This window comes from Topomyia yanbarensis, chromosome 2, assembly GCF_030247195.1.
Source record: "Topomyia yanbarensis strain Yona2022 chromosome 2, ASM3024719v1, whole genome shotgun sequence".
NCBI lineage: Eukaryota > Metazoa > Arthropoda > Insecta > Diptera > Culicidae > Topomyia > Topomyia yanbarensis.
The window spans coordinates 410,609,299-410,624,518 of record NC_080671.1 but is presented as its reverse complement, the minus strand read 5'-3'; the positions used below and the strand labels follow the sequence as shown (position 1 = coordinate 410,624,518).

The 15,220-nt window shown below is 40.0% G+C and overlaps 1 protein-coding gene across 1 annotated transcript; it reads right to left on the bottom strand.

The window, feature by feature from the left end:
- Positions 1-1,102: 1,102 nt before the first annotated feature.
- On the bottom strand, positions 1,103-6,505 carry LOC131680879 (uncharacterized). The gene has a single exon (XM_058961594.1). It carries the CDS (start codon positions 6,503-6,505, stop codon positions 1,103-1,105), a length of 5,403 nt encoding a protein of 1,800 aa, XP_058817577.1.
- Positions 6,506-15,220: the final 8,715 nt, after the last annotated feature.

Sequence of the window (15,220 nt, the reverse complement as noted above, 5' to 3'; positions counted from 1 at the left end):
AATTAAATGAATCAAATTAATTTAAGGGTTCAAATTAATAAAATGAATGGAATGAACAAAGAAAATAAAATGAATAAAAAATAAATTAAATGAATAAATGAAACAAACGAACCAAATAAACAAAATGAAGTGAATTGACAAAATGAATAAAAAAGAAGAAAATGTATTGATTGAAATGATGAATTAATCGATGTTGTAAGGTTATACATTAATAGAAAAAATAAATTGCGTCAAAAGAATTATTTGGATGAAATGAACAAAACTGAAAAAATAGTCAGGTTAATAAAATGTTCTTCATTTTAAACAAAATGTATGAACTGGGAAAATGAATAGAATGCATTGAATGAAAACAGTGAATAAAATAAGTGAAATGAATGATATGACTAAAATGCACGAAATGAATAAACTGATCAGAGTGAATCCAAATGATGAAACGAATAAAGTAGATTAAATGAACGCAGATGAACAAAATTTCTAGGGCTTCTATCCTTTTTTGTTTTAGTCTTTTCGTTTTCACGCTTCTTTACTTGACGGCGTCGTGATTATTTAGTGTTTCAACATTATTGATAGACCTTAATTAGTTATCAGAAACCTGGAACGTTCAATTTGCTTTGGAAATCAAATTGTTGTGACCAAATCCTTAATAGCAATCTTGCAGAAAATGAAAAACCGTTTCTGCACTTCTATTATTTATTGTCACTAAAAGACACGAACTGCCGAGCTATGGCTTCTACCTCAACTGGTGACTTTATTCGAACTGACTACTCATTCCTTCAGACAGATGACATTCAGTTCAGCTAATATATGTGTATACGTTCATTCGAGAGTGAAAGAGCCGAACGGCTTACCAAGAAATGGTGCGACGAGCGGAACACTGGAAACGAAACTTCACAGGGTGGTACATTTTACCGTATGCATGACAGTGCCGACCAATAACTTCATCTGACCTACAACATCGCCACCACCTTGAAATGTCAGTTTCAATTATTTTTCGATGCGGCCTCGTTTGCACTTATTTGCGTACAACCGGGCGGACCTATCAGCTTCTAGCAGCATATTTCTTAAGATAATTTTAAACAACTAAGCGAATTATTAGAAAAACTTAATGACTATATAAATTTTCTTCCGCAGTGCTGTGATCCGGATCATCATCTGTTGGGACTGGTTGTGGGATGTTTTCCTTTGTTGTGGATGTGTCTGCAGACGCTGTTTCATCATGCTGTGTTGGTAGCAAGCAGATTTTTACTACCGGTCGTTGAATGACGCCTTTAGCAGTTCGCAAAGTAACTACACGAGCGAGATCGTCGGGGCCAGGATGTATACTGATGATGCGCGCCAGCGGCCATTTTAGCGGCGCGAGGAATTCGTCGAGGATGACTACCAGCTGTCCGGGTTTAATGTTCGTGTTTGCTGAACGAACGCTCGTCTCGCGTTGCAGTTCCTGCAGATATTCCGTTCGCCACCTATGCCAAAATTGTTGATGCAGCAATTGCATTCGCTGATAATGGTCGAGGCGATTAGTTGGGATGCATCGGACATCCGGATTTGGCATTGAGTGTATCGCGTTTCCGATGAGAAAGTGCCCCGGAGTGAGCGAGTTAAGATCGTTTGGATCCTCTGTTAATGGTGTCAACGGACGGGAGTTCATGCTGGCCTCGATTTGCGCCAGTACCGTGCACATATCCTCGAATGAAAGTCTCGCGTTGCCCAATTGGCGGTGAAGGTGTTTCTTGGCTACCTTTACTGCTGCTTCCCAAAGACCCCCGAAGTGTGGAGCCTTTGGTGGGTTCATGTGCCAAGTAATTCCATCACTGGCAAGCTTGGATTGGATTTTGCAAATTTCGTTCTCATTTGATAGCAGTTGATATAACTCCTGTAGTTCGTTTTTTGCTCCTTGAAAATTCTTTCCATTATCGGAGTGAACGTGGGTGGGTAAACCGCGACGAGAAGTGAATCTCCGAAAAGCGGCTAGAAAGGCGGCGGTTGTTAGATCGGAGACGAGTTCTAGGTGCACCGCCTTCGTTGAAAAACATACAAAAACGCTAATATATGCTTTTGGTGGCGCGGCTCGTTTATGCGGTGCTCGTAGGTAAACTGGTCCAGCGTAGTCAACGCCAGTAACGGTGAAAGGTCTGCTTGCAGTGATTCGGGGTACGGGCAATTGACCAATACGCTGTTGGATTGGAACTGGATCTGCTCTGACACATTTAACACATGATCGTATAATGCTTCGCATCATCCGCCTTCCATTTAGGGGCCAGTATTCTTCACGCACAGTGGCTAGAGTGAGTTGGCCACCACCATGAAGCAACTTGAGATGGTAGGATGTGAGAAGTAATCGGGTAAATGGATGATAGCTTGGCAATAGAGCAGGATGTTTTGCGTGAAAGGATTCGTCAGATAATCTCAACCTACCCCCCACTCTGAGTGTTCCCCTCTGGTCTATGAAAGGGCTAAGTAATCGAACCGATGAATGTTTTGACACATTATTTCCTCTTTTTAGGTCTTTCAGCTCATCATGGAATGCATCCGCTTGAGCAAGTTGTACTAAGTGTGATTGGGTATCCGATATTTGTTTTGCCGATAAACACTTGCCGGGGAGAAAATCAGTCGTAACGCTAGGATGCGTGCGAGTTTTAGAGCGCATGTTACCGACAAATCGAAGACAGTGCGCAGTTACGCGAATCAATTTATCAAGCGACGAATAGCGGGTAAACATTGGATTAACCCCCGGTTTGTTATGAATCACGGCGACGAAAACTTTTTTAACCTCTACGTTGTCGGTTAACGCCGGGAGCATTGTCGGAGCAGGCCATTCATTCTCTGCTTGAAGAAGCCAGTGTGGGCCATGTTTCCATAAATCGCTTGAAAGGAAATCGTCCATTCTCATTCCTCGGGATATCAAATCTGCCGGATTTTCCTTACCGGAAATGTGACTCCATCGTGCGCCGTGAGTGCTGGATTGTATTTCAGAAACCCTATTGGCAACGAACGTCTTCCATGTGTTTGGTGGAGACTGTAACCACTGGAGTACCACCGTCGAATCTGACCAAAATCGAGATTCGCTAATTTCGATTTGAAGAGCATTCACCACATGCGCATGTAGCTGGGCGCCAATGACAGCAGCGCAAAGTTCAAGTCTAGGCAGAGTAATTCTTTTCAAGGGGGCGACCCGAGACTTAGATGCAAGTAGCTCTACTCTTATGTTTCCTTTGGTATCGGCTGACCGTGCGTAGACACATGCTCCAAAGGCTGCTTCTGAAGCATCACAAAACACGTGCAGTTTAACTGAAGCATTCGGCAAGAAAGCATAGCGTTCGGTGCGAAATTCGGCAATTTTAGGAAGATCCTTATAGTACGCGTACCATTTCTCTTTGATAATCGTTGGAACTGGTTGATCCCATTCACTTTGCATCAACCACAACTCTTGCATAAGCAGCTTCCCACGTATCACAACTGGTGCTATTAGTCCAAGCGGATCGAAGAGCTGCGAAATGGACGATAAAATCGACCTTTTGGTTGCAACATCCTCGGGGTGCTTTACGTTGGAATCGAAACGAAGCATGTCGTGTTCAGGTTCCCAGCCTACTCCTAATGTTTTGACCGTTTCTTGGGAGGTGAAAGTAAGAGATGATTGTGTGCCTACTTGCTCTGGGGACAGGCCATGTAGAACTTCTAATTTGTTGGATGTGAATTTTCGCAGACTGAATCCACCTTTCTGAAGTAGCTCGATTAATTCGTCACGCAGCTGAATTGCCTTTTCAACCGATTGTTCACCGCCTAAACAGTCGTCTACGTAGAACCCTTTGCGTAGAATTGGCTCTGCGATGGGATAAGCCACGCCTTCGTCGTCGGCTAACTGCTGCAAGGTGCGTGTGGCTAGAAAGGACGATGGTGCAAGTCCATATGTAACGGTTAACAAATCATAAGTTTGAATTGGGTCTGCTTCATTGAATCGCCACAATATTCGTTGGTATGGGACATCAGAAGGATGCACTGAGACCTGGCGATACATTTTTTCAATGTCCGCAACCACAGCTACCAGGTACGTGCGGAATCGCAAAATTATCGACAGGAGGTCGTCCTGGACAACTGGTCCAACATAAAGTGAGTCATTCAAGGAAAAACCGGTCGAAGTTTTAGCGGATGCGTCGAATACTACGCGGACTTTCGTTGTAGTACTGGACTCTTTCAGCACGGGATGATGAGGAAGGTAGTAACCTTTGAAATTTTGCTCATCGTCCTTGGGGGTTTGGCACATATGGCCGAGAGTGAGGTATTCTTTCATGAAGTCGTGATACTCTTTCTTCAGTGTGGGATTTCGATCGAGCCTTTGCTCTAGAAGTTTGAATCTTCGAAGCGCCGCCAGTTTGGAGTTCCCTACCCTGGCATCAAAGTCCGGATGGCGTGGTAGGCGCACAGTATATCGGCCAGTACTGTCCCTTGTGACGGTTGATGCGTAGATAGTCTCACATTGGCGTTCTTCGACAGAATAATCCGAGTGCGGGGGAAGTTCCTCTATTTTCCAGAAGCGCTCTAAGTTTTCTTCGAGAGAGACGAGACAAGTTGTTGAAACATTGCACTGCACTTGATCAGCAGAGTTGGGAATATGATCACCTGAGCCTGCGACAATCCAACCGAAGACACTGTCGACTAACTCGGGCAAATCTTGTGCCAAATGCACGCGTGCAGCAGTTTTAAAGCAAGCAAAGAAATGTGAAAGGCCGATTATCATATCAACTTCTGCTCGCTTGTTAAAGTTTGGATCTGCCAGGAAAAGGTCCTTGGGGATGCTCCAGTTATCAATCGAAATATCGCTCGCAGGCATATCAGCTGTTACTCGCGGTAGGATCAAGAACTCTACGTCACGCGAAAAGTTTTCTTTCCTAGAGTGAATTTGGGTGAACACTGAGTCGGTGGAACGAACAGCGATACCACCTGGACCATGAAGCTGAACGTTCACCTTATTTCGCTTAAGCCGGAGAATTTGAGCCATTCGTTCGCTGATTATGTTGGGCTGTGATGCGCAGTCTAACAAGGCTCTAGCAAAATGATTTTGACCGTAGGCATCAACGATGATTAGAACTACAGTGAGCATAAACACATTCTCATTTCGTGCTGCGTGCGCGAGAATTTTCGACCCTTGAATTTCGTTGATAGCCGCGATTGATTGCGGTGTGAAATGCTCGATAGTTGACGTTGCCACGTTTATTTGTGCTGACTGCTGTGAATTTCCACCCGTGTTGCTATAGCCTCGATTCTGGGGAACATAAGAGTTATCAACGTAACCTGGGTGTAAAAGTGTATGGTGACGTTTTCGACAAATGTGACAACTAGTCTGGCAGGGACAGTTGTTGACGAAGTGGTCATTATAAAGACAGTTGAAGCACAGCCTCTTTGTGCTCACCATATTCATTCTTTCGTGTAAAGAGAGCCTTTTCAATTGCCCCATGATGGCTGTCGGACGGATTGGGGAGTTGACATTCGTAGCTTCTGTTACCGCATGTGTAGACAGCAGTAACTCAGTTGGACGCTTGTATCGTTGACTGACTCCTGAAGATCCAGAAATGGATGGTGTTAAAACGGATTGCGCAGAATCGCGATTTACCGAAATCGATTCTAACACCCGCATGCGACGCTGAAGGAATTCGACCAGTTTTGGGTAAGAAGGCTCTTCCAGAGTAGAAGCGTGATCTTCCCACATATTGAGAGTCTCATGATGTAGTCTTGTGCAGAGCAAGTGTTCCAAAATTGTACTCCAGGCATCCGTAGGCTCTCCCAATTGCTTTAGCACCTTTATATGCCTTTCAAAGTCGTCCACGAGTCCGTGCAAAGCGACAGCAGATTCTTCCCTCATCCGTGGTATTTCTAGTAGCGCTTGCATGTGTCGTTTTTTTAACAAGTACTCGTTGGAATATCGAGCTACCAAGGCGTCCCAGGCAAGAGGATAGTTGGCTGCGCTGATGGGTATCGACTCGATTACCTGAGATGCCTCCCCTTTGACAGCTGCCTTTAAATAGTGGAATTTTTGTATGGCAGCTACGTCGGGATTTGCGTGAATTAGCGCAAGAAACGTGTCATGAAAGCCAAGCCACTCCTGGTAGTCACCAGTAAATTCAGGAAGAGATATTGTCGGCAGCTTTAGACCAGAGAGACCAGAGTGAATTTGCGGTGGGGGGTTTAGAGGGAGCTCATTTATAGAATTAATTGCTGGAGGCAATTTACCAAGCAGACCAGCTTTTATTTCGAAAAGTTTGGGTTCGAAATCAGACCTGAACTGCAAGTTTCTCACCATCGCTTCGTTATCTGTTTCCATCTCCTCCAGAGCCGTTTGAGTATCCTCCAGACCTTGCCATAAAACTTCTAAATTCTCCAACCGAATGGCCACTTGCAGAGCATCGCGGTCGGCCACGTACCCCTGTAGAAACTGCTGGGCTCGGCTCAGTGACGCAAGCAATGTCGTTCGCCGAATGCTGAGCTGTTGCTTACTCTTAGCTCCATCCATCATGAAAAGCCGAAACAGGTGCCGCAGCGCCCGCACCACTCGAGAATACTCGGCCTGACCAAGGCAACAATATGCCTTGAAATTTTCAAGAAGTTGCTCCGAACCGACTCGAAAAGTAGATAGATTTCTACACGTATCGAAATTGCCAGCGACCGAGGACACTCAACAGTGTTGGGTTGGCAGCGATTCACAAACTACGAGACCAGTAGTGTCCTTTAGTGAACGGTAACGCCTGCTGCCTAAATCAATTAGGCCTTGTAATATTTATGATCGACCGCAGTAAAAAACGGTTGGCTTCCACGAAGTAGTGTGATGGCGGCCCCTTTCTTCCCATGAACAATTGGTTGCTTTGTCCCAATAACGGCGTCTCGTGATGGCGGATACGGTATGGCTCGGTACAATGTCGGGCGATGTTGTAATGACGGTAAATTGTCACGTACAGGCCGTAGAATCCTGGTCACGGCACCAAATTATGTTGTGACCAAATCCTTAATAGCAATCTTGCAGAAAATGAAAAACCGTTTCTGCACTTCTATTATTTATTGTCACTAAAAGACACGAACTGCCGAGCTATGGCTTCTACCTCAACTGGTGACTTTATTCGAACTGACTACTCATTCCTTCAGACAGATGACATTCAGTTCAGCTAATATATGTGTATACGTTCATTCGAGAGTGAAAGAGCCGAACGGCTTACCAAGAAATGGTGCGACGAGCGGAACACTGGAAACGAAACTTCACAGGGTGGTACATTTTACCGTATGCATGACAGTGCCGACCAATAACTTCATCTGACCTACAACAAAGTTTACTTTTTGGTCATATATTCCCGAAAAATATTGTGCAGAATATAACTTGCTGGTCCAGTAATTTAACGCGCAATTGAATATAGTAAAGTGAGACAAGGTCACATGACACATTCTTTCGTGACGTTTACAACGATTTGACGAATCTTCATTCGACAAATATATCATAACTTTATCAAATGAACGCCTACATCAAAACTTATTACAGATTCGGAAAGTAGACAAAATCTCACGAAAGCCCTTTGAACATAGAGCAAAAGATGGAGAATGCGATTCATAAAAGAGACAAGTAGATATTTCAAAGTTTTCATTTGAACTAAAATAAATAGTGTGAAGTGTCTAGGCTATGCCGATAGCATAAAAGGCGTGCATTCAGTTGATTATAATGCAGTCTCTTTCCAGTCATCCTTATAGTTTGCATATTGTTTCGTTCGGAATTCTCGTTCAGGAAATATGGATAAATAAGCCCTGGACAATCCATTACTGTGAAAAAGAAATGGTTCAAACTGTCCGGATGGCAAAAATGTAGTCAGATCAACTATCTGTCCAATGCATAAACTCTGATTGTAATCCTCGTTAATTTACTTGTACAATATGGAAAACTCGAACGAAACGTGTGCTGAATTATCCAATGCCTCACTACTAATTGTGACTTCCATTGAAACTTCAATTGAAGTGTACTCAGTATAGAGCAGATATGGACGACGATAAGTTAGCAGACACCTTGTACTTGCATCCCCCATTGATATGTGCATTTTCAATAATAACATCACAAAAAGGTGTTCTTAGTTTTCACATGACATATTTGAGCATATGTTTTATTCAAAATTCAATAGAGATACGAAGAGTTGAAATATCGCACGTGGAATGTCCCACCTCCCATTCAAGTCACATATTTTTCTGAGATAATCATGAATTTCCTTTATTATAGTGTTTATACAAGCTTTGAATAGAACTGAATTAAATTTGAGTTGATGTAGTTTTCGATGCTCACTTGTCTACCCATAGTGCAACGTTTCGAAATACCAATATCACCTTGAAAATAGTTATAGTTTTCCCATAAGGCAAATATTTTGCAAATTTTCTCGGACTACAAATATTTTATTTGACATGTAGGATGTATTATTAAACTTGTTTCCGCGGGTCTCTTTTACACTAAAATGCAAAGAAAATAATAGGGTAACAGACAAAAAATAGTTTTGTTTTCTCAAACCTTCACAATTACATCGCACACATGAAATCAGCTTGAATATTAATAAAGATTAGCAGAGAATCTCATCACACAACTTAGAAATGGATAGAGAAATAGCAAGATAGATGTGAGTCGTGAAAGTTGTCACCAACATGAAGAAAGAGAGAGAGAGAGAGAGAGAGAGAGAGAGGGAGAGAAAGAGAGAGTGAGATAGAGATGGGGAGGGCAGGTGAGGCCATGCCAGACCTTATTTTTATAGGTATATTATGCGATATATTGATTCCTTACATCCTTATTATAAATAATGTAAGTAGTAATTTTTGCGCCATAACCAATATAATCTAAATTTTGCAAAGAGCTAAATTTTTGCTAGAGTTTTGGGATTCAAAAATTTCTTTCGGTGATGCCACGAGTATAATTGTATGAGAAGTCTTATCTGATTACTATGTGAATTACTTGATGAACTGTATAATTATATACCATCCAGTATTTACTTCACGATTGAACGCAACGCCTAATCCAAGGGATAAATACATGAACTCTAGAAAAAAAAATCACTATGAACGCATTATTTTGTATTTGAAATGAACTTACATATTGCTTTTTGAGAAATAGTTCAATTATTATATAGGTAATTCACAAAATGCTTTCATAATCGAATTCCTTGAATCACGTAGATGTGTTTTCATACCCCGATGTTCAAAATCGGTTTAGTTTTACCCCTAAAACACCAGTAAAGAAATACTCTGTACGTAACGATCTCGTTTTCAGTTGGTGAAAATTGATAAGCGAGGAATAAAAACACAAAATGTTTAATATCTCCGCCGTTTGGGAACGGATTTTGACAATCTATAGCTTGTTGGAAAGGTATTTTCATAAGCTTTTCGTTTCTGTTTAGTTTGTGCGATATTATTGCCTTGTTCGAAAGTTATTCGCTTCAAGCTAGCCCTGTTTTGACAAAACTACCCATATCTCAGAAAGTAAACAACATATCGAAAAACAAAAATAATAGTGTCAAATGGGAGCGTTAGGCCTTTCATTTGAAACTAGTTTCATTAAGATCGGTTCAGCCATTGCTGAGATAATTACATGATATTTTGTACATACATACATACACACATACACACACACATACAGACATTGTCTCAATTTGTCGAGCTGAGTCGATTGGTATATGAAACTCGGCCCTCCGGGCCTCGGAAAAAGTTTTCAAAGTTTGAGCGAATCCTATACATTTCTGTTGTAAGAAATGTAAAACCGTTAGTAACCATAAAATAATATATCACAAATAGGCGAAAAGAATTCACGAATGCCATAATAAAACTGCTGATATCATAAACATTAGTCATATTGCTCTTTGTGTCAAATTTGGAAATAAGTTCTAAAATAAAATATTACGGTAACATGAACAGAAACTACGAAAATCATGATTAAGGTCCTGAAATTATGAACATGAATTACTCTATTTATGACTCAAATATTACGATAACATGGACAGCAGTTACAGAAATCGTGACTTAGATCCTGAAATCATGAACACAAATCACACAACTCGTGACAAAAATATCTAAAATTGTGACTAAGATTCTGAAAGCATGAACATTAATCAATCTACTCCTAACTACATTATCACAATAACGTGAAAAGAAATTACAAAAATCGCGACTAAGATCCTGAAATCATGAATAAGATTGCACAATAACGTGACGAGAAATCGCAAGAATCGCGAATAAGCTCATGAACTCATGAACAACATTTGACTGGCGGCTGTGTATTCCCAAATCAAGAACTAGAATCACAACAAAAACTAAACATGTCCAGGGAACAACAACAGTGCCCTAATCAAACATTCTAATGTAACGCCATTCAGGGCGAACTAGTTTTTTTAAAACACAAACAGTTTCATGAATTCGATGACGGCGCCGGTGGTTGAGTGATAAGCGTGACCGCCACTCATTCCAGTTGGCCTGGGTTCAATTCCAACCGAGGTCGTTGAGATTTTTCTGAGGTGAAAAAATCTGTCTTCCTTCGGAAGGGAAGTAAAGCCGTTGGTCCCCGGTCCATGAAATTGGTGGATCGATATCTAGTCCAGGTAATCACCTCTCTGGTGTCGGCAAAGAAGATTTAAAATCCAACTTCTATACTAACAAATATCTCCTCCTCCCGTGATACTTGTGGAGTGCGCAGTAGTATATACGGCCTCTAGCAAAAGCAAGTATCGGACTAATCATTCCTTCCCTTTTCTTCCGCGATCTACATTCGGGCCTGGCCGGCGCCGGTATTGATCAAAAATACTTTAGGATTACCAGGAGTTGCACATTGAAAGATGTTTCGCTACTCCCAAGCATAATTATCTGCTGATTCCCTGTGCAATTTCAGCTAGTCCCGATCGATAACGGAGTAGCAGCCAGGGGTAGTCGCACAAGCTCAAGCTCAACACAAACAGTTTCATGAATTCGAGGTTTATTATTCATAATTTCAGGAACTTGGTCATGGTTTTCGTAAATCGTTCAGTTCACGGAATCGTGACCTTTTGTTCATGAATTTATGAACGAACTTTTTTCCGTGTGTTTTCCATTACATATTCAACACGATTTGCACATACATACAATTGATCGACAGCCACGAACTTGAGAAGCTATATGTCGACGCTGAAACACTTGAACCCAGCAGCGGATCCGGGAGGAGGGTTCGGGGATTTCGGACTCCACCAAAAATTTTCAACTTGTTAACAAATTTTAAATTAGTTTCAAGTTTAAAGTAGTTTTCAAAAACTCAAAATCACTTCAAACCAAATTTTCCGCTGGTTTTACAGACCCACTAGGGAAGTTTATTTTGGAGGAACTAGGAAATTTTCTTGGAGGGGTTGTTAAAATACTGAAAACCTATATTAGCCTAAAAATTAGACCGGGATTGGGTTTACGATGTTCAGAGTGATTGCATAACCTTTCTATATGAGAAAGGCAAAAAATAAGGTGAACTTCTAAATATGGGACATCACTTTTTTCACTTAAACTACAATAACAAACGAACGCACCAGGGTTTCTAAATTTCGAGAAACTGTTATTCTGAAAAATTTGGGTGAACGTTTAAATGGGACACACTGTATTTTCCCATGGAACCAATGCCAAAAACTTCAAGCAAAGTGGATGGAGGTCTAAAATTGTCCAAATGATATGAAGTTTGGCATCTGAGCTTACTTTGACATTACCTCCTTACTTACTTTGGACGCCTTTGAAATTTCAAAAATGAGTTTTTTTTTCAATGCCCTAATACGGGTGCAAGAGCGACCAAGAGGAGGGGGGTTGACGAAAGATGGAGGTGTTAGGGTAAGTGAGGGTAATACTACACTAAACTGCATATTATACCTTCCATTTGAGATTTGTTTTGAGAAAATCATTTCGGTCATCTTCGACTAACGGACGCGCAATTGAGCGAAGATCCGTCCGAAAATCTCGAAAACCGTGACCGATCATCTTAGATTCCGATTAAACTTTACAGGCAGGGTGGCCAGATAGAATTCCTTAATATCGGTAGGGTCACTAAAAGTTTATCGGTAGTTATCGGTAGGCCGGGTTGTTATCCCAAAAACGTAATGTTGACATAGAATCGTAAAATACTGAAAACACAGATCACAGATCAAATCCAACCTAAAAATGAATGTTGAGTAGGATGTGTCCAAAATCAATAAAAATCGGTAGTTTTCGGTAGGAATAACAAAATATCGGTAGTTTTCCCTTGGTCGTCTGGGAATCGGTAGGGAAGACCAAAATCGGTAGGACTACCGATAAATCGGTAGGTCTGGCCACCCTGTTTACAGGTTTAACCAACGTGGAAGACTTAACATTTTCCACAGTCAATAAGATTATTTTGACTCAAGCGCAATTTTTTAAAAGAGCGTAGACTTGAATGAATATTTCTGAACAAAAAATATGCACTGAAAAAAATGTGTCATTTTTTACAAAAACAAAAAATTCATGTTAAAATTTCAAATTGCAGAAAAACCCATTTTTTCTAATTTTATATATTTTGTCAACAAAAACCGAAAGAGAAATAAAACATTTTGAATGCGATTTCATGATGGAGAAATTGTCAGCAAAAAAGTTTTTCTAACAATAACTTTATACATGTTTTACATTTCTTATAAAAGAAATGTATAGAATTCGCTCAAACTTTCAAGATTTTTTCCGAGGCCCGGAGGGCCGAGTCTTATATACCAATCGACTCAGCTCGACGATTTGGGACAATGTCTGTGTGTGTGTGTGTGTCTGTGTGTGTGTGTGTGTATGTAACGGACAAATTCTCATTCGTGTTTCTCAGCAATGGCTGAACCGATCTTATCCAAACCAATTTTAAATGAAAGAACTAAAAAACAGTATGAACGCTATTAATTTGTTTTTGATTCTGATGTTTAGTTTCCAAGATATGAATGTTTGAATGCGTAAAAATGGCGTTTTTTGCAGTTTTTTCGAATTATCTGCCGAAATTGACAATATAGATTAACAATTTATATGTTTTTAGACAGCTTAAACGAATACCTTTCGAACAAGCTATAGATTAATGAAATCGGACTATTATAAAAAGAGATATTTAACATTAAATGCGGACGAAAGATTTTTATCATTTCCCATTGCCAGAAATATGACCAAAAACATGTAATCTATTATTAACGTCAAAACGGCTTATTTTAGGTCAATAGTATCTTCGGAGAATTTAATGGAGGCAATATGCCCTTTCTTTTGGTATTGTGCTTTTGCTGTTTAATCCCCCTATGAGTGGGATATTTTCACAAATTTTCTTGGGAGTGATTATATCGAAATGATGTCTTCAGCAAATTTATAGCTCTTACTTTTGCGAATAACTTTACTGAAGACTTCAAATATCTATTTTGAATACTTTAAAAGTTATGGCTTGTTGTTTGTAGATTACTCTTTGTCGCCTATTTATTGTTCAATATAGTAATAATCCATTGAAATAAGCCAAACATTATTTCGATAAAACGAATTTTGTATTTCATTTTTCTATCTACAACCGCTAGAAATAATCACCGAACACCTTCAAGTTGTCTGGAAGGAACTTGATAACTTATCAGTGCAAAAATGTTCATTTGTACGAACCTTCTGACTGCAATTTTTCTAATTTATAACCATCGGATCGATCTGAAACATATCGGAAAATGAAAAGCGAAATAAATAACTACAAGCAACGGCGTAGCCACGAGAAGGTTTTGGGGTTTACCACCATACAACACCCCCCCCCCCACCACACCCAAGAAAAAAAATGGATTGAAGTTGAAAATTTATTGATGCTGACTGATTTAATTCAATATTACAATCACAATTATCTGATCCGTAGATTGATAACCTGTTGTTTTAAACATCATGAGGACTTTTGGTAAATTGTCGGAATGGGGTCCTGATATGTAACTGATCTATTGGTCTTGATTTCACAGTTGTCTAATAGCATCAATATCAAATTCCTGCCTGAAAACATTCCAATAGAAAATTCCAGAGTTCTGTAATCAATCATAATCCTCAGATTTCTTTCCAAATTGAGCTCGCTTTTGTAGAGATGTACTGTAATAAAGGTCTTTATTTAATAGGAAGCGAAGTTAAAATTGATTTAATGTCTATGAAACATAGAACTGCTCAACGAAAAATGCATAACTTTCAACATTTGCTAAAAATGTTTTTGCCTTTCCGAACACTCTAAAATTCGTCAATCTAATTCCGACCCGGAGGGCCAAGTGTTATATGCCAATCGACTCAGTTCGTCGAGATCGGAAAATGTCTGTGTGTATGTATGTGTGTGTATATGTGTATGTGGAAAAAATGTGACCTCGGTTTCTCAGAGATGGCTGGACCGATTTGCACAAAGTTAGTCTCAAATGAAAGGTACAACCTTCCCATCGGCTGCAATTGATTTTTTTAATTGATTGGACTTCCGGTTCCAGAGTTACGAGTTGAAGAGTGCAATCACACATCAAATTCCCATATAAACTGAAATGAAACATTTGCAAAATCAAATTTGTATTTTTGATGCCAAATGACTTTAAAATGCATGAAACATTGAGATTTGATGTAAACTCGAAAAAAATAATGTTTGACAAAAATTGACTTTTTTGGACTTTTGCACATTTTTGCATTTCTCATATAGAAAGGTTATGCAATCACTCTAAAAGTCGTCAATCATACCGGCCCGGAGGGAGTATGCAGTGAGGGGTTGCTACTTTAAAATTAAAACTAGTTTAAAATTTCTTAACAAGTTGAAAATTTTCGGCAGGACCCGGACCTCCCGGATCTTTCTCCATGATCCGCCGCTGGTTTCAAGCGATGTTTCAGTATCACATAGTATCTCAAGATCGTGGCTGTCGATCCATTGTATGTATGTGCATATCGTACTGAACATGTAATATTAATTTCCACCATTGTATTGAACATAACCAGCCATGGAATCGTAGTCTGGACAAATGAGACAAGCACAATTGCACCACTAGGTGGATTAAAACGGGTTTTTATTTTGGGAATGCGTCGAGTTGAGACGAAAACGTAATATGATTAATAACGAGGATAACACTTTCCGAATGTAGAGAGAAATTTATGAAAAATGACGATTTCCATGCGATTCTAGCAGGTCCTGATCGATTTTGATGAGCATTTCATTTTTGTTGTATGGCCAATTATATGTATAGGTCAAATGCTCAAAAACGGTAATTTA

Coding starts and splice junctions, on each gene's coding strand:
- LOC131680879 (XM_058961594.1), bottom strand. CDS start 6,505: ATGGATGGAGCTAAGAGTAAGCAACAGCTCAGCATTCGGCGAACGACA.